Source organism: Heptranchias perlo, chromosome 18, assembly GCF_035084215.1.
Source record: "Heptranchias perlo isolate sHepPer1 chromosome 18, sHepPer1.hap1, whole genome shotgun sequence".
Taxonomy (NCBI): Eukaryota; Metazoa; Chordata; class Chondrichthyes; order Hexanchiformes; family Hexanchidae; genus Heptranchias; species Heptranchias perlo.
In genome coordinates, this window is record NC_090342.1 from 42,359,714 (window position 1) to 42,386,641 (window position 26,928).

Consider the following 26,928-nt stretch of genomic DNA (forward strand, 5'->3'; position numbering starts at 1 on the left):
AAGTAGGAAAAATTAGTAGAGGCAATATAAACTAAAGGGCTTAATTCTAAAAGGGGTAAAAGGAACAGAGAGATCTGGGGGTATATGTACACAAATCATTGAAGGTGGCAGGGCAGGTTGAGAAAGCGGTTACAAAAGCGTACAGGATTCTGGGCTTTATAAATAGAGGCATAGAGTAAAAAGTAAGGAAGTCATGATGAACCTTTATAAAACACTGGTTCGGCCACAACTGGTGTAATGTGTCCAGTTCTGGACACCGCACTTTAGGAAAGATGTGAAGGCCTTTGAGAGAGTGCAAAAGAGATTTACTAGAATGATTCTAGGGATGAGGGACTTTAGTTACATGGATAGGCTGGAGAAGCTGGAGTTGTTCTCCTCGGAACAGAGAAGATTACGAGGAGATTTGATAGAGGTATTCAAAATCATGACGGGTCTAGGCAGAGTAGATAGAGAGAAACTGTTTCCATTGGCAGAAGGGTCAAGAACCAGAGGGCATTGATTTAAGGTGATTGGCAAAAGAACCAAAGGTGACATGAGGAAAAACTTTTTTACACAGTGAGTGGTTAGGATCTGGAATGCACTGCCTGAGGGGGTGGTGGAGGCAGATTCAATCATGGCCTTCATAGGGAACTGGATAAGTACTTGAAAGGAAAAAACTTGCAGGGTTACGGGGCTAGGGCGGGAGAGTGGGACTAGTTAGATTGCTCTTGCATAGAGCCGGCACGGACTTGATGGGCCGAATGGCCTCCTTCCATGCTATGACCTTTCTATGATTCTATGTGGTACCTTATCAAAGGCCTTTTGAAAATCCAAATATATTACATTGTCTACCGTTTCAGTTACTTCAAAAATTCAATGAGGTTGGTAAAGCATCACCTTCCCTTTGGAAATCCGTGCTGACTGTTCTTTATTATATTTTTGGTTTGTTGATATTTCTCTATTCCATCTTTGAGTATGGATTGCATTATCTTTCCTACCAGCGACATTAAGCTAATTGGTCTGTAGTTCCCTGGACTTGTTCTATTTCCCTTTTTAAATATAGGAATCACATTAGCTGCCTGCCAGTCCTCTGGCACTATTCCCATTTCTAATGATTTTTTATATGTATGTAATAGTGCCTCTGCTGTCTCTTCCCTAGCTTGTTTTAGTATGCACGGATGCAATCCATCCGGACCAGGGGTTTTATCCTAAGTTTGATTAGTTTATCAATTATCTCCCCCTTTTCTATCTTAAATGTCTTTATACCTTTTTGATCCCTTCTTCTAATGTTATGCCCACCATGTTAGTCTCCCTGGTAAATACTGAGACAAAGTAATTATTTAATATTTCTGCCGTTTCGCTGTCATTACCTGAGAGTTTATCATGTGTATCCCTTGGTAGCCCTATCCCTATCCTGGTTTTTCTTTTGTTATTTATGTGTCTGTAGAATACTTTACTATTGCTTTTTATATTTCTTGATAATTTAATTTCATAGTTTCTCTTTGCTTTTCTAATTTTTTTTAATCTTCTTTCCTAGCCTTTCCGTATTCCCTTTTGTCACCCTCTCCTGTGTTGTCTATGTACTTAGTGTATGCCTTTTTCTTTAGTTTCAATTTTGTCCTTATTTCTTTATTCATCCATGGTGTGTCATTACTGACTAGTTTGTTCTTGCTTTTTAGTGGGATATATTTCTCCTGGACTCTTGATCACCGTTTTAAATGTTTCCCACTGCTGTTCTATTTCTTTGTTTGTCAGTAATTTTTTCCAATTTATTTTCCCTAGTTCCATTCTCTTCACCTTAAAATAAGCTTTTTCCAATTTATTATTTTGGTCTTTGTCTTGCTTATGTCCTTCTCAATCTTTATCTTAAACCTTATTATGTTGTGATTGCTATTGCCTAGATGTTCTCCTACACTTACTTCTCTTATCCTGCACACATTATAAAAACTCCATTCCCTGTACCCCTTTACCTACCTCTTCTTGCCAGTTTATTTGGGGATAGTTAAAATCTCCCATGATTATTATTCTGTGTCCTTTACTCATTTCACATATTTGCTTACATATTTCTTCCTCCACCTCCTTTCCAAAACTAGGTGGTTTGCAGTATACCCCAATTAGTGTGATCAATCCCTTATCTTTTATTTCAATCCATATGGATTCTGTTTCTATCCTTCTGTTAGTTATGTCCCTTTTTTATGTTATCTCACATTAGTACAGTTGCTCCACCCTCCCCCCTTCTTCCTTCCCTATCCTTTCTGATTATGTAATAACCTGCAATATTTAGTTGCCAGCCCTGTTCTTTATGATGCCAAGTTTCAGTTATTCCCACTACATCTGGTTCCTCGCTGCAGATTATTGCCTTGAGTTCACCCGTTTTATTTTGGATGCTGTGCACATTGCTGTACAGGCAATTGTCTTTAATAGTTGTTCCTTTTACTTTATTTTTACAGTCCTTTTATATTTGTATTTTATAACGGTACTTGTTCCTTCGCCATTTATGTTACCTTTATTCCTTACCCTGGTCTGACCTTTATACTCATCTCCTGTTTCTTTTATCTTTAGGCTTTTGTTATTGCTACCAGATCCCACCCTCACCTTGTTACTTGAAAACCTTATCGACCACCCTATTTATCCTTTCTGCTTGGACTCTGGTTCAGGTGGGGCCCGCCCAGCTGTACAGCTCCTTCCTGTCCCAGTACTGGTGCCGGTGTCCCATGAAATGGAACCCCTTCTTCCCACATCACTCTTTCAGCCATGCATTCACCTTCCTGATCTGTCTATCCCCATAACAATTAACACATGGCTCGGGTAGTAATCTTAAGATTACCAGCATGAGGTGCTGCCTTTTAGTTTAGTTCCTAGCTTCTGTTATTCCCTTAGCAGGACCCCCTCCTTGTTCTTCCTGATGTCATTGGTGCCGACATGGACCATGACATCTGGATCCTCCCCCTCTCTTTCCAAGTTCCTCTCTAGTTGTTCCAAGATGTCCTTTACTCTTGCACCAGGTAGGCAACACACCCTACTAGACTCTCAATCGTGACTGTAGAGGACATTATCTATCCCCCTGATTATAGAATTTCCTATGATTACAATCTTTCTATTCTAATCTTCCCCCCTCATGCTCCATGGTGCCATGGTTAGCATTCTGGGCATCCTCCCTACAGCCTTTATCCTTATCCTCACAGGTATCAAGTACCTCGTACCTGTTGGATAAGACCAGTGTCCTTCTCTACCTCTCCTAGGTACCCACTACCCTGCTGACTAACATCCCCTTCCTTTATGTGTCGAAGTGTCTCTAACTCGTACTCCAGCTCAAAGAGCTGGAGTGTCTCAAGTCAGAGACATTTACTGTAGATGTGGCAATCCGAGACAGTCTCACTGTCCACAAACTCCCACATATTACAGTCCCGACACACAGCCTGTACTGCCATTTCTAGTTTTTATTAATTCATTTATTATCAGTTGTTTATTTCTAGGACTAATAGAACTGTTTGAGATCTAGATTATATTTAGCAAATGAATTTAGTTTGATTTCAAAATAATTAGTAATTACTTAGTCTTTTTTATTTTATGTTTTTTTTAAATTTAAGTTTTAAACGTTGAAAGATTAGATGGTATAGGAAGAGAATTTACGTGATGATACTACAGGAGCAGGAAGTACACTTCACCCAAATATAGTGGGAGAAGAATTGGATAAGGGTCCGTTCTGGGCGATGGTAGCGTGATGTGCTAACACCCCGTGCCCGACGGACCCTGGGCAGGCAAGATGCAAGTTTGGACCCAAGGGAGCACTTACCTGCAATCAGCGTTCCTTTCCAGGCCTTGCATGTGGAATCAATGCAATTTGCACTTTCCACCACCAGAGGAAGCTCCATCCCTTAAAGGGAGGATGTTTCTTAGAAATCTCTTAAAGGTAGCTTGCACCTGTTATTTGCTGAAAATAACAGTCTACTGTCTGCATAGAGTCTGAACAGAGATCAGACATCGCACACATAAAACGCAGATGCAGATCCCATCCCTATGATTACACACTGATGAGTTATGGTAAAACATTGAATAAAGGTTGCGCACCACTAAATCCCACATCCTTCAATCTGCACGCCAGACCTCACCAATCTGCCGATCTGAGTTGGTACCAGGTCTGCGAGAGAGCATGCACCAAGGTTCTCTGCTGATGCACTAGAGACCTTGGGTGCAAGAGGTGGATAGAAGGAGGGGCATTCTATATGCACGGGGGTGGGGGGTGGGGGGGGGCGGCAAGAGGCCCTCCAGACATATACTCAAAAGACAGTGGGAGGCAGCGGGGGACGAAGTCAATGCCAGGCGCACAGCATCATGAACATGGATGCAGTGCAGGAAGAAGTTCAATGCTTTGACATGAGTGGTCAAGGTGAGTGAGGTTAACTGTGAAGTGGAGTCTCCTACCAACTACACCATGGACTACACTCCCGATCCCCCACATACCAATAAACTCTTTCCATCAGTACTCAACTCTTCCAATTAGATGCTTCCTCTCACCCTTACACAATACCACAGTTTCAAGCCGCCCACCCACAACTCACAGGCCACACACACTGGCAGCTATTCAACCATGACTGGCACTTCACCCAGGCACACGTCCCACTTTCTTGCAGGAGAAGGTGGCGCATATCAAGAGGCAGCAGGTGGCGGTGGCATTTAGCCCCTCGAGCCTATTCCACCATTCAATGAGATCATGGTGGATCTGTGACCTTACTCCATATACCCGTCTTAGCCCCATATCCCTTAATACCCTTGGTTCATAGAAATCTATCAATCTCAGATTTAACATTCACAAGTGAGCTAGCATCAACTGCCATCTGCAAAAGAGCATTCCAAACGTCACCCACCCTTTGCGTGTAGAAGCATTTCCTAACTTCACTCCTGTATGTCCTGGCTCTAAATGTTAGGCTATGTCCCCGCGTCCTAGTAATGAAGTCTAGGAGCCCTCCAAAAACAGTTACAAATGTTTCGGCAGCCAAAGGCAATAATCCAGCCACTAACCTGTAAATCTTGCATGGTCCCTTTAAATAGCCCTGGTGGGGGTCCTCCAGGCACTCGAAGACACGTTCAGATGGTCGGGGTTAAGACTGTGCGTTGAGTTGAGCGTTAAGTCCCAAAATGGTGTCTCTCACTTTAAATCAGCGTTGCACACTGATTGAAGCCATTTTCTCCCTACTTTACATGATTCCAGCGTTCCTTATCTGTGCCTGCGCAAACTCCTATACCAAGATGGCGTCTGGCGCACGTCACACAGGAAACGTGCATGCGCATCCAAGACACCAGCTGTGTCTAACTTGTATGTTATTAGAGGAGAATTTTAAGAGTGCGACCTATGAGGAAAGTCTTTTGCCCCAGTGCTCATTTCATACGTTGGCCACTGATTCTGTCATTTCTTGGATCTCACAGATTTCAAACATCAATGCTGCTGGGAATTGAACTAAAACTACTACCTTTTCTTTTTGATGATTTTTTTTTTGTGATCATCAAGATGGAACACTTGGGTTGGGAAAGCATGGTTCGATGCAGAATAAAGCTCCCTCTATCCGTCCCTCCATTCTGAGCCAACAATGTTCCTCAGCCCCAATTTTGATAGAGCACCCACCTCCACCAGTCTGATATTGCCCATGCATCCTGTGGTTTCTCTGAGTGAATTTCCAACTGAGTGCCAATTTTTGTGCTGTAAGCCACTGCTATTAGCATGGGACTGAGACTACCCAAACATATCTTGCATAGCAGGCTAGCAGAGAGAGAGAAGACATTCATTCCATCATTCGGGCTGGATTTGAACCCAGGGCCTAAGAGGTGAAAGTCAATTATGCAAATCCACTTTTTTGCTTTGGTGTTGCAGAACCTGGGTACTGGGAAAACTAATCTTGGGTCCAATAATCGAGTAACTGGAAGGTGGTCACTTATTGTTTAAACTCCCCTTGCCTGAATGAACCTAGTGACAATCTATACCCAGACAGCAATACTCAGCCGTAAGTACAAGTACTGCGGCTAACTGCTACGTCCAACCAGAGTTTACTGTGTGTATTTACCTTGTCTCCTGCCAAACTCAGTGCACTGCCATACTCCTGTGTCTCCTTTATCCCCCCAGAAGAACCAAACAATTCCACACAAATAACTACTCCTAAGTTGTGACTAATATCTTGTTCTTGTTCCGTAATAAATTCTAGCACATCAGTCTCTCTATGCCCTCAAAGACCACCACTGACACTGGTGGACTTAACCCAGGTTTGAGATGTGCACTAACATCAGGCAAAACTCTCTGTCTAAATCTCTACCAATAAAGCAATTCTATTTGCTTCATTAGTGCCAGGCTTCACTCACATGTGAATTTTCACCTAGCCAAGCTGAGGAGTGTACAGTGTTCTAATACAATACTTCGCCCAAAGACCCAATCGCCATGATCGGGGGTAATTTTAACCTAACCCGCCCGTCAATGAAGTCAATGGAAAGTAAAATCAGGTGGATTGCAAAACCGGTGCCCGATTGGATCCTGACAGTTCCACCCTGGGCAAGTTAGGTTAAGATTACCTTAATTTCAATTACATAAAAGAAACAATGTCTGGGGCTGTGGTTGTAATCCAATGTTCTCATTCTAAGTCATGGATAAGTATCTGATTTCTGAAGTAGTTAGAATCCTCATAACCCCCTCATAACATTAGTCAGCTATTAATTCTATCTGCATTCTATTTGGATTATCTTGCTGTAACTAGGTAACTAGATCCTCCATAAAAGAGGGTACCCACTTTTTGCAAAATGACAGATTTAAAAATGATTGATTTTTTTTTCCTATGCAGTATTTTAAGGCAGCTTTGATGAAATTATCGACCAGTCTGCTGATATTTCGATGCTTTTCTTCAGGTCACTTAAATGAAAAGAACTGGGTGAAGAAATACCCAAGTTGCACTGGCCCTAAACAATCCCCCATCAACATCGATGACAGTTTTACTCAAGTGAACGTGAATTTTCGAAAGCTGCTGTTTGAAGGCTGGGAGCATGAATCGAGTAGAAATACAATCATTCACAATAATGGGAAAACAGGTACAGCTTTCATTTTCTATTTCAATACATTGCATTATTTCCATGCAAAATATCACAGCTGGGTTTCAAGGTATGTTCCCCCTGTCTTTGTCACTTACCTGTAACAGTTCAATTAGAATTATGCCATTTTTAGTTCTTCCTGTTTCCATTTTGTTAGAATGCCTTGCTACTGAAATGTATGACAATTAACACTGTTCAAACATATTCCCCTGATGTCTGTTCTTAATAACACATCCAGTATATTTACAGCAGGATATCTAATGTCAACCGTGTTTATTCTTGATCTCCAGTGGAAATTAACCTGACAGATGAGTATTACATCAGTGGTGGTGGCATGAAATCCAGATACAAAGCAGGCAAGATAATGTTCCACTGGGGAAAGTGTAATGCATCGGATGGATCAGAACATACAATAGATGGACAAAAATTTTCTTTGGAGGTAATAGGAATGCTTTGTTTTTGTATTAAATATTAGATTAACCCTTCCCTGTGTTGATTTCATAAGGACCCGTGACCCAAAACGGAGCAGGTGCAGAAGATTTTAGAGAGAAGGGAAATAGCCAGAAATCGTGGTCCACGTTGGAACCAATGGCATTTGGATGTTATCCACTTATTGAAAGAAAGAAAAGAACTTAATTTGTGTGGTGCCTTATCATGTCCTCAAGACATTCCAAAGCACTTTACAACCAATGGATCACTATTCAAGTGCAGTCACTGCTGTTATGTCAGCAAACATTGAACATTTCCTGTTGTTGTGCATCATCTTATTTGCCTATTTTTCCCCCCAGTTTATTTGGGCTAGTTCCCTTTTTATTTAATTAAAATTGACTTTTGTTTTCCCAGTCAGGCATCTTTATCTTTTACTGTTCCTTTCCTTTTCAATTTTTAATTCAAACCTAATTATGTTCTGGTCGCTGTCTCCTAGATGTTCCCCTGCCCTTACATTACCTACTTGCCCCACCTCATTACCTGGAACTAGATCCAGCACTGCCACTTTCCATGTTGGATTAAAAACATATTGATCTAGAAAGCAGTCCTGGACACATTGTAGAAAGCCCTACCTTCTTTGCCATGTACATCACTCTACCTTTGGATAATTAAAATCACCAATTATTATGGTCCTGTTGTTCTTGCATTTTCTTTCTAATTTGTCTACTTATGTCTTCTACTATTTTCTTTCCACAGTCTGGCAGTCTGTAATATACTTCCAACAGTCCCCTTCTTGTTCCTTAACTCTGACCAAATAGATTCAGGTTTTGCACCACCCCCCATGTTATCTCTATGTTTCAATGCTATTTTGTAACCAGGTAGGTTCAGTTTACAGTCCCAACCTATATTAAACCATATCTCTCAGTGCAATTATATCATAGCCTCCCATAGTAGTTTGTGACTGTAGCTTACCAATTTTATTCACAATCCTTTGTACATTTATATACATACAAGTCAAACCACCCTCTGGCTGTTTGGCAATCATACTCATTTTAATCCCTCCTCTTTCTGATCTGTTTTTCTCTTTTATCTTTCCTAAATTCCTTGTGCCTCATCTTATTTTTCTCTTCCCCTGCCATATTAGTTTAAACTCTGCCTCCATAGCATTAGTTATTTTCTCAGTAAGCACACTGGTCCCAACTTTGTTCAGGTGAAACCAAGCCATCCCGTACAGGCTACTACTGCTTCAGAATTGGTCCCAATGTCCAAGGAATCTGAACCTTTCTGTCCTGCACCATATCTTCAACCACACATTTAACTCCCTTATCTTACTATTCTTAAACTGGCTACCAAGAGATATCGTGAGTAATCCTTCAGTAACCCTTGAAGGTCCTGCTGTTTAATCTATCTCCTAATTGCTGAAATTCCTTCTACAGGACCGCAAATTTATTTCTTCCTATGTCATTGGTTCCAACATGGACCACGATTTCTGGCTATTTCCCTTCCCTCTCCAAAATCTTCTGCACCTGCTCCATAAGATCCCTTACTTAATAACTGCGAACCAACGCACCATTTGGGATCCTTGGTTGTGGTTGCAAAAGCACATGTTTCTTCCACTGACTACTGCCTTTCTATACGTCTCTTCTCAGTACTGAATGCCTGTTTGTCAATTCAACACTCAAGAAGTCCCTGTACTGCCTCCTGTCTCCTCTTCCTACCCCAATGGATGGTCACCCATTTCCTTTCTTCATTAGCTCACTCTGCGCGTGGGGTTACCACCTTCTGTAATGTGCACTCCAAGAACCCTTAAGCCCTCCTACCTGCTGCTCAAGCTCAGAAACCTTGAGCTTTGGCTTTTGAGTGGTGAGCATTTCTCTGATTGTGCATCGAACATCTCAATTTTCTTTCCTCTCCAAATTTTTGACTTTTTGTTAAAACCATCATTTTGCCAAAACGTGTCTTCCTAAAATCTTGGCAATTACTACTGTGGTACAAGTTACAACTAAACAAGTTGGGAGGCTGTGAATCACATTGGGTAGTCCCCTTGCCCTGCATGAATTGGATGAGGGGGACCAATTAATAAGGGCACAACAGCTTCAGATACTTCAGGGACATTGTCCGCTGCCAGCAATATCCAAGGACCCATGTTTACACACCATGCCATTCCTATCTATGCAAATTCCATTATATGAAGGAGGGTTGTAAAAAATGTCAACACTATCTGCATGCTTTACAGCTTACATCTCTGAGGGTGCAGCAGTCGAACATTTGCATTGGATCTGTTCCTTGTCTGAAGGAGTAGCACGCATGTATATAAAGGTGCCGACACTTACCTTAGCTCTTCTCCTGATGTCTTGGACTTCTTCCTTATTTTCTTCCTGGTACAGCAGGCCTGGGAGATGGCAGTCACTCAGTGACCTCCATTCATGTAGCTTGCACTTGGGTTTTTACAGATGGATGCCCTTCATAACTAAACAGGGCCACCCTCCTTCATGGCACTTTCTGCATCAAAACCTCTAAAGCATTATTGCTGAGAAAAGGAGTCTTTGGCACTGCCCTCAATGCATACACAATGTTAAATCCGTTGCTCCCTTCCAGAAAAACAAGCATGTCCCCTTTAAGGACAAGCAGTGGTCCTTTAAGAGATGGTGGCTTGCAGACCTGACTCCCTGTGCATGGTTTTCTTGTGCAAGGAGCCTATTCTAATGAAGGAACGTTCGACGAGGCTAGCTCTTCTCATTGCAAGTGTGGGTGTGCCCACATCACAGGTGAGTGCAGTTCCAGTCAGAGCTTACATCTAAAGAACCCATATATCAATTAGAAAATAAAAAAAACATAGCCAAATGAAAACTGCATTTTCCAGTTTCTGTGGTCACCTGCGTTAAGCAGGCAGCAACATAGATTCATTCAGCATATTAACTGTGGTCTGCCTTACCTCCTCTGATTCTATATCACTGCTGCTATAGTTGGTATCAAGCAGAGAATTCACACACTGCCTCCAGCCTACGTGTCCTATCAAAGGACCCTTCCTCCCAAGAGATCATATTGAGGAGACCTCCTCACATTCTAGTGACATTATTGAGGATACCTCCTCACATTCTAGTTAGATTATGATCTCCCTTCTTATGAATCAAAACCACACCCTTTCCTCATTCCCTTCATAAGCAGTTCTTTATACAGTATCAAAAGGCCAAATCCTAGGATATCTCAAGGGGCCTGACCCTAATTCACCAGAAAGCCCATTAGTTCTAGGGCCATTACCATTTTCCTTGGCAGAGAAAGTTGCTTCCATTTTTCCAAGCGAGAATGAGGGTTCTGAGTCTTGACTCAAGTCTTCAGGGACTCATGCCGTAAACTGATTTTAAACAAATAAAACTGGCACATTTTAAGATGGAAATAAAATTTGTGGCTCTCTGACCCAGACTAAACTGGAGGCCCACTATCAACCTTTTCTGTTGGACAAATCAGCCTGAAAAGATACTGGATAACTCTAGTCTCCTTCTGTAGAGCAATTACAGCAGAAAATTCTTACTTTGTTTCTGAGAAACTAGATATAACAATTATTGCCAGTGCGTGTGAAACCCATTTCACTGGTTAAACAAAGGTTAAATCCAAGTTCATTGGCCTAAACTGATGTGCTATAGGGAATGGACAGAAAACAATAATTGCGTGTAGAGTGCTACTTTCTTATACACGTCCAAATTTGGTCTGATTTAGGGCAAAATTCAATTATTTTTATTCCGTTATCAAAGTTTTGACAATTCAGATTTCAAAATGGGTTCAGAACCCAACCTTCATTCACCTATAGTCACTTCCTGCTGTTCTGAAGGCCAAATGTCAAAAAACGCATTGTGCTTTATGATTTTATTCCACTTTCACTTTTAGTGAATATTTGCTCAGCTCCATCCTGCCTATTGCAACACTTTGATTTCCATTTACAACACAAGGCACTCTTTAGTGTCTTGGGTGTGTCAATTCGATGTTGAATTATTGTCATTTTCACACTATAGGCTGATGCTCCCTGGGAATTTGGTTTGAATTACCCAAATTCGCATCACTTTAGAGCCTTACAGCCAGCAGAAAGAAAGGAGACTTTCAACCCATCATTCTGACCTGGGCTAAATTCTAATCCAGGTTCCTGAGGTGATAAGACATTGTTCTAACTCACAGCGTCCATCTGTTTCCTATATGAATGTAATGTACTTATTAATGCAGGGAATTGGAAGTTGCTGTAATAGTAAGGAAGTGTATTTATATGTGAATGATAAAATCTGATATTGCATAGTAGAACTGCGCATAAACAGTGAAAATAGATATATGTTGCTTCTTTTGATACATAAAACCATAACTAATGTTCTACACACAAAAGATGAAAATAGTAATTGTTTTCTTTCAATATATTTTCAGATGCAGATCTTCTGCTTTGAGTCAGATCTTTTTGATACTTTTGATGATGCAGTGCAAGGACAAGGCAGGCTGAAAGCTCTGTCTGTTTTATTTGAGGTAATTTGGTTTTAAAGCAAGCACTATTGGAGTAAAATCATTGCTCCTTTCTGTGGAATGCTGTGGTGCTTTAAACTATGTTGTGTATGGCGTAAGGTTAATATTTATTTTCCATTTTCTTCAGGTCTGTCCCACATCTCTGAACTTTGTTATCAAATCTTTATTTAGATGCAGGAGTGCAAACACTACAGGGTAAATTTTTAAAATGTGCACTCCCATTGGGGAGCCTTGCCCATTGGGAGCACATATGGAGAATTGACAGATGGATAATTTAGGGGCATCATGCTTGCAAATTCCCAAATATGTGCCCACTGTGGGCGAGGCTCCGCATTGATAATGTAAATTCATAAAATATACCTTTATTTGTACCTTATCCAAAAATAAAAGAAAAGTTTGTTCATGGGTGTCAATTGTTTACATTTACAGAAACTTCTCATCCTATTTTGTCTCCTGTGAAATTCCATATTTTTGGGAGGGGCGCACTTATTCTTCTGTCTCAGGCTGTAACTCATTTTTTCCCTGGACCTCAAAACTGTTCAGTTTCTTATTTCCCTCAGTGGTTTCTCCTTTTTACAATTTACAGGTTTCTAAAGCCCAAGCTGGGCATTCCCTGGTCATTATTTCAACCTTGCACTTTCAACCTTAAGAATAAGGTTTCTCAATTTAAAAAAAATGTAAGGACATGATGGATTTTTTTTTGTTGTAGAAGTTAAAATGCCTTTGAGCCTTCAAAGGGTTAGGGTGCAAAATCTGAATGCTGCAGATGTCAAAAGTTGTGTCCGACTCCTCCCTGTTAGGCAGTATGTTTTCCCTTTTCAGATTCATTGAGATTTAAACAACATAGGCCATATTTGCTGATTGCTCATGTCCATTTTAGGACACTGACAATCAGGTAGGGACTAGTATTGAAACACCTGACTCAAAATTGATTAGGCACTTGAGAGCAAAATCTATCCTCATACATGCTGTGATTCAACAATTATTTTAATATAAATTTCTAGCAAAAATAGTTTTCAGGAGACTATTATGGGATAAATGAATCACTATGAGGTATTTGGGCATATTTTACGAATTAGTTGGCTATGTGAGATAGGAATGGATATCTGGGTTTGGGTGCGGAGGACAACAAGCCTTGCATGATTTTCCACCTATTAAAATGAATTGATAGAAAATCACGTAGGACGTACTGACCTTTGCCTCGAATTCCTGATGTATGATCCTGTCACATAAAACTCACACCAGAAGCGCTAATTTGTTAATTCTACCCAAGTATTCAAATGATAGACCATTGTACTTACGAACTTTTGGACGATTGCATACCAAATATGTGCAATGTTAAAGACTAGAACAGACTTCAGTGTGTTTTCATGAAATTTTGATTACTACCAAGAGAAAACCTTTATCACAGTATAAATAAGATGCTTGGTTATACCTAATGTATTACAAATAGTAGCTTAGTACTAACAGAGGTGCTGGAAGCAGAGCCAGAAGAGTAGTGTACTTTTTTCAAAATCATTTTTACATTACACCTAAATGATGTCATTTTTGATTACAAGCATCATGCGCTTGTAATCAAATCTAAAACAAATTGACAAAACTATGCTAAGAAGATGGGGCCCCTTTAACATCTTCCATATCTACGCTTCATCACCAAAGTGCATCAGGCTAATAAAATAGCACTCTGTTATTGCGAAGCTACTATTTGTAATACATTAGGAATACCCGAGCATTAAAACACATAAACGTTGTTAAAAGTGTCTCATATTTTACAGATTGGTCCAGAAAACAATATGGATTATGACAATATCATACATGGTGTGGATAGTGTTAGCCGATATGGTAAGTTCTGTAAATAAATAGTCGAGGAGGGAATTCTGTTAGTGTATCTAGGCTGAAAGAAGTGAAAAGGCCTCCTAAAAATCCTGCTTGTGCAAAATGAAATTGATTTTATTGTTATGTTATACGGGATCATGGAACAATGTAAAAAAGGAAATAATGTTTCTGTATATATAATGAGCAAATGCTGACCGATATTTTTAAAATAAAGAAAGAAAATGCTGGAAATACACAACAAGTGCATCAACATCAGTAAAAAGAAAATGTTTTGGTTAGAGGCTGAAAATGCCGGCAGGTACTTTGGAATCGTGCCTTGACTGTGGCCTCCAGCCCTGACCCCACCAGGGTTTGTGGGGTCGATGGAAGGGCCACTCTTTAGCATGGTGTAGGCAGGCTCAAGCACCACTGTGGGTCATCTCTAGTGCCCGCCTACACCATGTGGCCAGAATCTCCAACGCCCCCCTGGCATTGGGGAGCTGCCCAGAACCGCACCTCTCATCCTGGCTGTGTAAAGAGGCTGATTAGTAAAAAACAAAACTTTGAAAAACAAACTTCCTTTTCTTCAGGGATCCAGGCAGTTTCCTGGCCTGGGCCCCACAGCTGGGGGCCCACAGTTTCCCTATTACACCAGGTCCAGAATAATTTTTTTTTTGTGATTCTATATTTTGCTGCTGGGGTAAATGAGCCATAGTTTCCAGTCATTGCAGGGTGCCAGCTCATAGACACAAGTCTTCTGAAATCTAAAATAAACAATATAAAAACACCTTTGGAAAATTTAGAACAGCAAATAATTTTCCCATCCTTTCAGTTCCACTCCTTATCGCTAGCTATACCACAAATTAAAAGACCATGGTGTCCTTGAGGTCATGCTTTGGTATAATGGGCTCGATTTTAGCGTCGGGTTTCCTGCGGGTTTCCAGCGGGGGAGCCCCGAAAATCCCGATATGCAGTCACGTGACCGGATCGCGCCGAGATCCCGGCCACTTCCGGGTGCCGCACTGACGTGCGGGGCTGCGTGCGCAGGCCCCCGCTAGTGGGAATCCCGCAGGCAATTAAAGCCAGCGGGGTTCCACTTGAGTGTACTTACCTTGCTTGTTGAGGTCATTAAATGAGCTGAAGCAGCTGTCAAAACAGGAAGTGTGGGATTTTAGCTTCAAGGCAGTGAGTTTCACACACTGGGGGAAACAGTCTCCCTTCAACCGGTCGTGTTCCAGCCAGCAGCCTGTGGCAGCTGCCAAGGTGCACTCCACAGCGGGTGGGAGAGCCCTCACCCACGCAGGAGGCCACCGCGTCACGTAGGGCAACCCCTGCCCTCCACCACCCCCCGCCAAGCCAGAGGACAGACCGACGTGAAACCGCAGCCCCAGTGCGAGGAACCACCTACCTACCCTGCACAACCCCTCAGACCAACACCTGCCAGATGGGTGGTGCGTTGACATCCTCGGAGGACGAACAGCATGACCAGCCCCAGCAGCCTCACAGTCCACGCCGTCCACCTCTGACATGTGGAGCTCCACAACAGAGTGCTGTGACACATCCACCTGTACAGCAGGAGGGAGGGCTACCGCAGAGAGAGACGCGTCGCAGAGGGCACTACCCTCCGCACAGGGTCCACAGACCGAGGCGCAGCTCCCCGGACCTTTCTGAGCAGCAGTGCACACTGAGGCGCAGATTCACTCGACATGTAGTCGTGGAGATCTGCAGGCTCTTTCATGCCGAGCTGCTCCTGGCTGGCCCCAGCACCATCTGCTTACCTGTCGCTGCCAAAGTCACCACTGCCCTCCACAACTTCTCCGCATCCTTCCAGGGTGCAGCCGGGTACACCGCCGATGTCTCTCAGTCGTCTGCGCGGAAGAGCCCTGCAAATACACCTGCACCTACTCTGCAGTAACACAATGGGTGGCATCAGTGGTGGGTCCTCATAGTGATACCCAGGAGCGGGCATTATTGGACACAACAGACAGGATTCGCGGAGACATGGCAGCGGTGGTGTCAATATAATGTGTGCTGTTTGTTGCTCTGAAATTCAATATGGGTAACACCCATGACAAACCCTCAGACACCCTTGTGCACCCCCTTCATGCTGACGAGACGTTTGCCTTACGCTGCCTACTGCACATATGTGATGCATGCCCTGTGGCTGCAGCACAGGTGGTGGCAGGTTGAGTGAGGCTGGCCGTGAGAGAGATTCACGAGAGGGTGAGTATGGGATAGAGCCATGAGATTGTATGAGGATTGGGTTGCGTGTTAGTGGCGGGTGAGTACTGGCGAGGTGAGTAGGTGCAGGTAAGATGAGGATGGGGTTTGAGTGGGTATGAGGGGTGATGTGACAGAGTAGTGTTGGCAGTGCCGAAGGAGATGTGGGGTGGGGGCAGTGTTGTGGCAGACGGAGTGTAGGGGAAAGACTACGTGTTCTCATTGTGGCTGACCTACTGAGGTCATTGGAGCGCCTCCTGCAATGTATGCAAGTGGGCGATATGTTGGTGGTGCAGGTGACCCCCTCTGCCACCTCGAGCCAGGCCTACTTGGTGGCAGAGGCAGGCCGCTTCCTCCCGCCCGCCGGGTGGAAGATCTCTGTCCTCCCCCTCCTCCTCACCCCATCTGATGATACCTGGGGTGAGGCATCATTAAACTGCGAGCAGCCTTCCCCCTGGGCTGCTCCATGCTGTAATTTGTTCCATTGGTTGCAGCATCTGTCAGTGGAGGACTGCCCCTTTAAGTAGAGAGCCTCCAGCTGACAGATCGTACTGCGCATGCGCAGCCCGCCCGACGTGCAGACCAGCAGCGCGGAGCCCGGAGGAGCAGGTAAGTGGCTCCAATTAGTGCATTGCCTGCTACGATCGCGCGGGCAACCCACTAATTTCACCGGGCGCGGAGGCCAGGCACCCGAAACCCAACCCGCCGGAAACCCGCAGGCCTGCTAAAATCAGGCCCAATAAATGTGAATGCTTAATGTGTTCACCAGAAATTCTCCTTTCTGCTATTTTAGGGCAGCCATAAATCTGTTTATTTCAAATGCTTTCAGTACAATAGTGGAGAACAGAACGAGCATATTGTTTGTACCCGTTATCCCATAATGTAAACTCAAAGCCAGTGAGAGGGAGGCTGTGGAAAAGCAAATAAATCAACTTGTAATTTCAGAAATAGAACTTACCTGTTGATCAGTTATAAAACCATGGAAGTAATTTTGACTTTGTGTGATAGTGTAAAATGGGTGATAGTGAATCGTCAGCCTGTTTTACATCTCTCCTGATTTTTTATTTCTGTTGATGTCAATTGAAATAAAAATCGGGAGAAATGTGAAACAAGCTGCCGACTCGCTGTTACCCCGTTTTACACAATTGCACAAAGTCAGTATTACCCCCTGTATTTCTTACTGTCGTGATAAATACATTTCATCGTAGGAAAATCTGCTGCTTATATAATGTATTATTATTAACATCGATACTTGTTGGTTAAAGCAGTGATTATTCTCTTCATTACGGATTGCCATCCAAGACTTTTCTTTGTTTTAGGAAAACAGGCTAAAGTGGAGCCATTCATTTTGCTGAATCTTCTTCCAAACTCAACGGACAAATATTATAGTTATAACGGTTCCCTTACTACGCCTCCCTGTACAGAAAATGTCGAATGGATTGTGTTTAAAGAGACAGTTCCCATTTCTGAAAATCAGGTAAATTCAATTATCTTTCTCAGTTCAAGTTGCAGTTTTCAAACATAATTTAATGCATCCCATAGAAAAGGTATAGAATTCAACAGAAATATAATTTATTGTACATAATGAGTGAAAGGGAAGAGGAAGCAACACCCCTTCCCTTAAATATATATCATCTCCCTTATCATGTCTTTTAATACCCAGATAAGCAGCCTGACAACTGAGATTTCACATGTGGATCTAGCCAGCTATAACCACAGAGCCCTGTTCCCTATTCCCAATCCTCAAAACACCACTCAACTCAATTCCAGAACATTGTGTGGGACATGGTGCTGTGGCAGAATAATTAATGAATCAGCAGGCAGAGAGTGTTCAGCAGCCGAAGTGTTCAAATTTTACAATCTGAGCATCATTCATGATCCTACAAGGAATTTTAATACTTGGGTATTGAGGTTATAATTATCAGAATAAGTACATACTGTGTCTCATTTGACTCTTCTCGTTTAATTCATGTATTTAAGAAAATCCTTGTCTGTGGTGTCCTTGATTACAAGTAGGAACCATAGACATCTCAGACGAATATTTCCATTTCAGGGCTCCTGGTGTGTGGTGGAAGCACTTTTCAGAGATTCTACAACCCCAATCCATGATCACTCTGCCCCCCACCCCCCACCATTAGTTATAATAGTTGGAAAATTACAGGCTGGAGGTGTGGACTTTCCCGATATGCATTCCCAGTCTGCACCAGGTGTACTGAAGCGAAAAATCCTGGAACTCAAAAATATATTGAGTTGGTTACATGTTTAAAATGCACATATATGGATTCTTCCAGCAGTCTGAACTTGATTATTTCTCAACATATTAACATTAATTATACCACGGTCATTTATGGTCTTAGTTGAATGTTATCATGCAACAGGAATCTGGAGAACACTGGCAAAGAGAAGGTGAGACTTGGGGTGCGGCTTCCATCCCTGGCATGGCATAGCAGCACAAACCTATTCACGGGGGACGGGACTGTTAAATCAAGATGAAAGCCACATGCAAATCACAGATTCTGACACATGTGCGTGGATCAAAGAACTTACCATTCTTTATCAGAAGGTGTCCAGATAATAATCCTGCCCAATTAGCTGCAAAAAAACAAAATCCCTCTGGCTGTCCCATGGGGCTTTAACCATACAAGTGCACCCATGTGATGCCTCCTTTATTTTAATTTGCGGTGAGCTCCGCAGTAACTGCTCCCAGACAGCAGCTGGAGATGTACAAAATCCCAAATCGTGTACATGTCCAAATCGTGAACAGCACCACGAGACATGAACAAATGCAGTAAATAAGCATTAATAATTCACAGTTAAAATTTGCCAGTGATAAGCTGCCAATTATTTCTCAAAGAACTTGCAGTAATGGCTACACTGTTGTTCCACCTTCTCTGTAAATGTTAACAACATGGATCAAATTAGTTGTCAAAATGCACATTATATTTGTATCCCAAAGGGATTGTGAGGTAATTGTCTAATCTAAGGGTTCAGATGATGATAAGGCACTCTTGTTTTATTTTGTCGTTTTATAGCAATATCAGAAACCCTCAAATATATTAATGTCTAATCATATTCCCAGGTCACCATGATTCTCTGTATTACCAATTTACCAATACTACTTTCATTGGTATTCCAGTGATATAAAAAACTAAGAACATTAACCTGGAAATTTCATCACACAAATCCTTAATGGGCTTGTTTCAAATTCCTCTCCTGGTACTTTAATGAGACACTAACCCATTTATCCCAAATTAAACTACTGACTCAGCAAAAAAAGTTGGTATTTTAGGATGTGCGATTGCTCCTTCAGTTGTTGCCACAGACGTTATAAATTACAAGCATTTTAAAGCTGCGCTATCCCTTTAAAGATATTTTAATTAGGCACCACCTGGTGCCAAACAGACCCGAAGATCCCATATTCAGTTCCCAATCCCTACTGAAGTTGGGCACTACAATTAACTTGAGTGCCCCTGGGCTAGCGAGGAGATAAGAGACAAAATTCCTGATTTTGATCCATGTCCAGTGACCTCAGTTGAAAAGTGCAAGTGTGTAGATGCCAGGTGACGCTGAATCACATATCAAGGATGTGGAGCACATTGGCAAAGGGAAGGAGGGATTGGGGTGCTGCCGTCATCCAGAGTTGTTCCCGTCCACAGTTGTTTAGTCCATTAGACATTCACGGTCTAGAATGGCCACTGGAGCAAGGTACCTAAGGGCTGCTGGCACCCGGGGACTGCACTCCCGCAAGAATTAACACATTCTGGAGAGAACTGGGAAAGGAAATAAAGATATTTTCTTGTTGCTGTAAAGTCACTCTATTAGTTATTCATTCTTTCTGACCCAGCGGCCTGAATTTTCCTCTTCTATCCAGCCCCAAATTAGGCCCAATGGAAAGAGTGGGGTAAATCAGGCGGCAACGTCTACTGTCACCTCCCTGCCCCAACTTTGATTTTCCTACCCCACCCAAGCCTGAGCCGCCACTGCCACTCCTTTCCCGCATGCATTGCTGGGGGGGAGGGGGAGCGGGAGGGTGCAGCGCACGGATTTCCAGCCCACTTCCCTCCCATCTGCCCTTCTTACCACTGCTCCCAGGATCACCTGGTGAATGGTGGCATTAGCACAGAGCAGCGGCAGTGATGGCCCCAAGTGCACTGCAACAACTCGCCAAGGCTTCTTCGACAGCACCTTCCAAACCCGCGACCTCTACCACCTAGAAGGACAAGGGCAGCAGGCGCATAGGAACACCACCACTTGCGTGTTCCCCTCCAAGTCACTCGCCGTCCTGACTTGGAAATATTTCGCCGTTCCTTCATCGTCGCTGGGTCAAAATCCTGGAACTCCCTACCTAGCAGCACTGTGGGAGAACCTTCACCACACAGACTGCAGCGGTTCAAGGCGGCAGCTCACCACCAACTTCTCAAGGGCAATTAGGGATGGGCAATAAATGCCGGCCTCGCCAGCGACGCCCACATCCCATGAATGAATTTTTTTAAAACGTTGCCAATAGGAGAGGGTAGTAGTAGAGGCCTCATCTCCCAAATCTTCCCTTACTTGCTGAAGACTAGATTTGTCCTAGTCTTCCGATCCCTGTGGTCCTTTTAGTACTTCCTCCCATCTTTTCAGGTGCTGTACTGGTGGTCCTGCTACAAAACTCCCTCAGTCTTCCTGGGGGCCAATGGCAGGGACCCCACCATAGTAACCCCCAACCCAGGAGGTGGGGATGGGGTTTGGGCAGCGGGCTGAAGTCTCACCCCGACGCTGTGGGGACTGGTTAAGGGAAATCCAGCCCACCATTTCCAAATTAAGCTCCATGTGTAAAGATACCTTGCGTTGGCTTATTTTGAATTGGTGACACTGCAGCTTTAAAATAGTCTATTTGGAAGCATCGGGTATTGCAGGCACTTCAGAGAGTGGATTGGTGAAGCTTTCATTTTGTCAGCTCCGCCTGCAAATTTGTTCATTCACTGAAAGCGTTTTTGAACCACTTGTCCCTTGATCCAGCTGGAGGTGTTCTGTGAGGTGTTGACCATGCAGCAGTCCGGCTACGTCATGTTGATAGATTATCTGCAGAACAACTACAGGGAGCAGCAGTACCAATTTGTTGGGCAGGTCTTTTCCTCGTACACGGGCACAGAAGAAGTTCATGAGCCAGGTAGGTTCAAAACAGTTGGATTTTTGGAACAACGTGGCAGTTGAGTTTGCTGAGTTCATTCTAAATCTCTAAGTGCTGCATTAAATATAGATGTGGAGATGCCGGTGATGGACTGGGGTTGACAATTGTAAACAATTTTACAACACCAAGTTATAGTCCAACAATTTTTATTTGAAATCTACAAGCTTTCGGAGGCTTCCTCCTTCGTCAGGTAAATGTTCAGGAGCTCCTCGAAGCCTACGCATTTATACATATAGAACAATACATGGTGTTTACAGACTGCCCCTGCAACTGCCCGTTGCCAAGGCAATCACCGTGTTCAGACAGAGAGGTGTCACCTACAGAACCCCCGAATACACATTCAACAAAAAAACAAACAGGAAAAAAAAACAGAGAGAGGCAGAAACATCCGGAAGGCAGAGAAAGCCAGCAAATGACCCATTATATTAAAAACAGATAGCTTTTGTTCACTCCGCAACCATCTCGTACACCAACTCTACAGCAGACGCCGCAACCTCGAAACTAAGATAGAGTCCATACTCTCAACCTGTACTCAGGACACAGCAGACCAGCTACGAGATACCGCCAAACAGACGAGGCAACGGAACTACGCTGCCTACATGAAAACCAAGAGCAGGAAGCTTGAGAAACTTGGCATCACCACCAACATCGACCAAGCTTCCCCTGGTACCACGGTTGCAACCACAGGGAAGTCTATCGTCAATTTGTCCGACCACACCCTTCAACCAGACGAAATCGAAGTTCTCAGCCGAGGGCTCAATTTCTGCCCCACTACCAAAATGGACCCCATTAGTCTCGCGGCGGACACAGAGGAATTCATCAGGAGAATGAGGCTCCGGGAATTCTACCACAAACTCCAAGATTTCCACTCCAAGATTTCAACAGCGAACCCAATGAGACAATCAATGATCCGGAACAGCAGACAGAGGGATCCGCGGTAGAGCAACCGAAGAGGAAAGAGTCAAACTGGACTCCTCCGGAGGGTCGCTGCCCTCAGCTTGACATGTATGCCCAAGCTGTCAGGAAATGCGTCAATGCCAGATTCATCAGGCGCACTCAGAAGACAGTCCAGAATGTCACCCGAGCACAACGCAACGCCATCAACGCTCTCAAGACCAACCGCAACATCGTCATCAAACCAGCAGACAAAGGAGGAGCCATCATCATACAGAACAGAACGGACTATTGCAAAGAAGCATACCGACAACTGGACAACCAGGAACACTACAGACGGTTACCCGCAGATCCGACCAAAGAACACACCCACCAGCTCAACAAACTGATCAAGACCTTCGATCCAGACCTTCAAAGCATCCTACGCACTCTCATCCCACGTACTCCCCGCGTGGGAGACTTCTACTGCCTCCCAAAGATACACAAAGCCAACACACCCGGACATCCTATCGTATCAGGCAAGGGAACCCTGTGTGAGAACCTCTCTGGATACATCGAGGGCATCCTGAAACCCATCGTACAGGGAACCCCAGCTTCTGTCGCGACACTACAGACTTCCTACAAAAACTCAGCACCCACGGACCAGTTGAACCAGGAACACTTCTCACCACGATGGACGTCTCGGCACTCTACACCAGTATCCCCCACGATGACGGCATCACTGCGACAGCATCAATACTCAACACCAACAACAGCCAATCTCCAGACGCCATCCGACAATTCATCCGCTTCATCCTGGATCACAATGTCTTCACCTTTGATAACCAGTTCTTTACCCAAACACACGGAACAGCCATGGGGACCAAATTTGCACCCCAATACGCCAACATTTTCATGCACAAGTTCGAGCAGGACTTCTTCACTGCACAGGACCTCCAACCAACACTATACACCAGATACATCGACGACATTTTCTTTCTATGGACCCACGGCGAAGAATCACGAAAGAGACTACACGATAACATCAACAAGTTCCATCCCACCATCAAGCTCACAATGGACTACTCCTCAGAATCAGTTTCTTTCTTGGACACACGAATCTCCATCAAAGACGGGCACCTCAGCACCTCACTCTACCGCAAGCCCACGGACAATCTCACAATGCTCCACTTTTCCAGCTTCCACCCTAACCACGTCAAAGAGGCCATCCCCTATGGACAGGCCCTGCGAATACACAGGGTCTGCTCAGACGAGGAGGAACGGGATGGACACCTACAGACTCTGAAAGACGCCCTGGTAAGAACGGGATATGACGCTCGACTCATTGATCGACAGTTCCGACGGGCCACAGCGAAAAATCGCATAGACCTCCTCAGAAGACTAACATGGGACGCAACCAACAGAGTACCCTTCGTCGTCCAGTACTTCCCCGGAGCGGAGAAACTACGCCATGTTCTCCGCAGCCTTCAACATGTCATCAATGACGACGAACACCTCGCTATGGCCTTCCCCACACCTCCACTACTCGCCTTTAAACAGCCACCCAACCTCAAACAGACTATCGTTCGCAGCAAATTACCCAGCTTTCAGGAGAACAGCGTCCACGACACCACACAACCCTGCCACGGTAACCGCTGCAAGACATGCCAGATCATCGACACAGATACCACCATCACACGAGAGGACACCACCCACCAGGTGCATGGTTCATACTCCTGTGACTCGGCCAACGTTGTCTACCTCATACGTTGCAGGAAAGGATGCCCCGGAGCATGGTACATTGGCGAGACCATGCAGACACTGCGACAACGGATGAACGGACATCGCGCAACAATCGCCAGACAGGAGGGTTCCCTCCCAGTCGGGGAACACTTCAGCAGTCAGGGACATTCAGTCACCGATCTTCGGGTAAGCGTTCTCCAAGGCGGCCTTCGAGACACACGACAACGCAAAATCGTCGAGCAGAAATTGATAGCCAAGTTCCGCACCCATGAGGACGGCCTCAACCGGGATCTTGGGTTCATGTCACGCTACACGTTACCCCACCAGCGAACAAAAGCTATCTGTTTTTAATATAATGGGTCATTTGCTGGCTTTCTCTGCCTTCCAGATGTTTCTGCCTCTCTCTGTTTTTTTTTCCTGTTTGTTTTTTTGTTGAATGTGTATTCGGGGGTTCTGCAGGTGACACCTCTCTGTCTGAACACGGTGATTGCCTTGGCAACGGGCAGTTGCAGGGGCAGTCTGTAAACACCATGTATTGTTCTATATGTATAAATGCGTAGGCTTCGAGGAGCTCCTGAACATTTACCTGACGAAGGAGGAAACCTCCGAAAGCTTGTAGATTTCAAATAAAAATTGTTGGACTATAACTTGGTGTTGTAAAATTGTTTACAATTAAATATAGAGTGATGATAGATACTTTGCATAAGATACAGCTATGAAACTGCAGCTTGTTTGTACAAACAGTGTTGGTCACCAGATATTAACTTTATAATCATAATTGCACTGCATGTTAGGCTAAATAAAACTCACATAGCAGTTAACTGCTGTCACCTTTGAAGAAAGAAAGAATTTGCATTTATATACCACCTACCACCTCTATATGTGCCAAACACTTTACAGCCAATGAAGTACTTTTGAATTGTAGTCACTGTAGTAATGTAGGAAACGCGGTGGTCAATTTTGCACATATACAGCAAAGTGATAATTGACCCGTTAATCTGTTTAAGTGATGTTAGTCAAGGGATAAATATTGGCCAGAACACAGGGGAGAACTCCGCTGCTCTTCTAAATAGTGTCATGGGATCGTCTATGTCCACCTGAGAGGACAGCCAGGGCCTTGGTTTAATGTCTCATCCAAAAGACTGCACCTATGACAATGCAGCACTCCTTCACTGAAGTGTCAGCCTAGATTTTGTGCTTAAGTCTCTAGAGTGAGACTTGAACTCACAACCTTCTGACTCAGTATGTGAGAGTGCTACCCCTGAGCCAATGCTAAGAACAGTTTTGCTTAACAATGCCTCGCAGGCACTAAAAGAGCAAATATAGTATTACAGCGGCAGCGCATTGGAACACCGGCACACTGGGGCTGATTATTAGGTCCTACACAAGGACCACTGTCCCTGAGGCACAGCCTGCAGCTGTGTCTGAATGAGCTGGCCTTGGCCGTATTGTGAGGTCGGCTCGTTTATATAATTTGATGGTGTTCCCAGAATGGAGCGCAAGCAGGAATGTCATATGGGTCAGGGGCTGGAACAATCAGGTTAACAGCACTATGCTATACCTCAGTCTTTACCAAGGTTCAAGTATAACAGGAGAGTAAGTTCAGACAAGCACCTCTCGCATTACTTGATCAAATCTGAATCGCAAACACAGAACCTACAGCACAAGCCTTCAAAGACTGTAGCTTTGATGTCTGAAAAATACAGAAATTAATAAATTGCTGTGTAATATTCTGAGCATATGTTAAGCACAATTTTGCAAAAAATTAGACTTAATCTGTTGTCTGAACCTTCTCTCCTGTTATACTTGAATCTTAGTGAAGATTGAGGCCACAACTGGAGTATTGTGTCCAGTTCTGGGCACTGCACTTCAGGAAAGATGTGAAGGCCTTAGAGAGGGTGCAGAAGAGATTTATTAGAATGATTCCAGGGATGAGGAACTCTAGTTACGAGGATAGACTGGAGAAGCTGGGGTTGTTCTTCTTGGAACAGAGACAGTTGCGAGGAGATTTGATAGAGGTATTCAAAATCATGAAGGGTCCAGACAGAGTAGATAGAGAGAAACTGATCCCATTGGTGGAAGGGTCAAGAACCAGAGGACATAGATTTAAGGTGATTGGCAAAAGAACCAAAGGTGACATGAGGAAAAACCTTTTTTACACAGCGAGTGGTTAGGATCTGGAATGCACTGCCCGAGGGGGTGGTGGAGGCAGATTCAATCATGGCGTTCAAAAGGGAACTGGATAAGTACTTGAAAGGAAAATATTTGCAGGGCTACGGGGATAGGGCGGGAGAGTGGGACTAGCTGGAATGCTCTTGCATAGAGCCGGCGCGGACTTGATGGGCCGAATGGCCTCTTTCCGTGCTGTAACATTTCTATGATTCTATGATAACATGCTGCTGTTAATCTGAATGAAACCTAATCAAGGATGTCAGAATGGCTCTTTGGCTGATCTTGAAGGTAATGCTTTCCTTCAATTTGGAGTCTGTGTGCTAATTACACGTCCCTCCTCTACTGTTTGTTTCAGCTTGTTTCAATTTTTTATCCCTCCCTGTTACTCTATAATATATTTGGATTCTATTCTAACCTACTCCAATCTGCTATTCTTTTCCTGTCAATCACTGTAACCTATTTTGGTTTTATTCCAAATCCAATCTGTCTTTTCTGTATCTCAATACTGTCCTAGTCAGCCCCATCCTGTCTGAATTTTCCAGCCTCTCTCTCTATAATTCACCCTGGCCCTGATCGACCTTGTCCAGATCAAAATAAATTAGTGAATACCTTTTTTAAAAAAATGTATTTAACATAATTTAAACACACTTTCATTGACATTGTGCACTATTTCTAGTCTTTAAGCGCCCTCTTGTGTTGAGAAATAAAATTAGTGCCAGAAAATATGCGTACGGAATGTTGCTGTCAAATATTACTGTGAGCTTTTGGTATTTTTTAAATGTAATGAATTGAGCATTTCTGAAGCATGTTAGATTTTAGTTCAATCTAACATGGTTTCAGAAATGTGTCAGCCTTGGCTCAGTGGTAGCACTCTCACTTCTTGAGTCAGAACATAAGAACAGGAGTAGGCCATTCAGCCCCTCGAGCCTGTTCCGCCATTCAATTAGATCACGGCT

At 43.7% G+C, this 26,928-nt stretch overlaps 1 protein-coding gene across 1 annotated transcript in view; it reads left to right on the forward strand.

Moving 5' to 3' along the window:
- The window catches only part of LOC137334809 (receptor-type tyrosine-protein phosphatase zeta-like), a 256,238-nt gene that overhangs the window by 128,814 nt on the left and 100,496 nt on the right, over positions 1 to 26,928 (forward strand). Inside the window, exons 3-8 of the mRNA XM_067999798.1 lie at positions 6,868 to 7,047; positions 7,338 to 7,486; positions 11,884 to 11,979; positions 13,752 to 13,818; positions 17,331 to 17,488; positions 21,013 to 21,163. Coding sequence (XP_067855899.1) covers positions 6,868 to 7,047; positions 7,338 to 7,486; positions 11,884 to 11,979; positions 13,752 to 13,818; positions 17,331 to 17,488; positions 21,013 to 21,163 — 801 coding nt within the window. The remainder of the gene's footprint in view (positions 1 to 6,867; positions 7,048 to 7,337; positions 7,487 to 11,883; positions 11,980 to 13,751; positions 13,819 to 17,330; positions 17,489 to 21,012; positions 21,164 to 26,928) is intronic.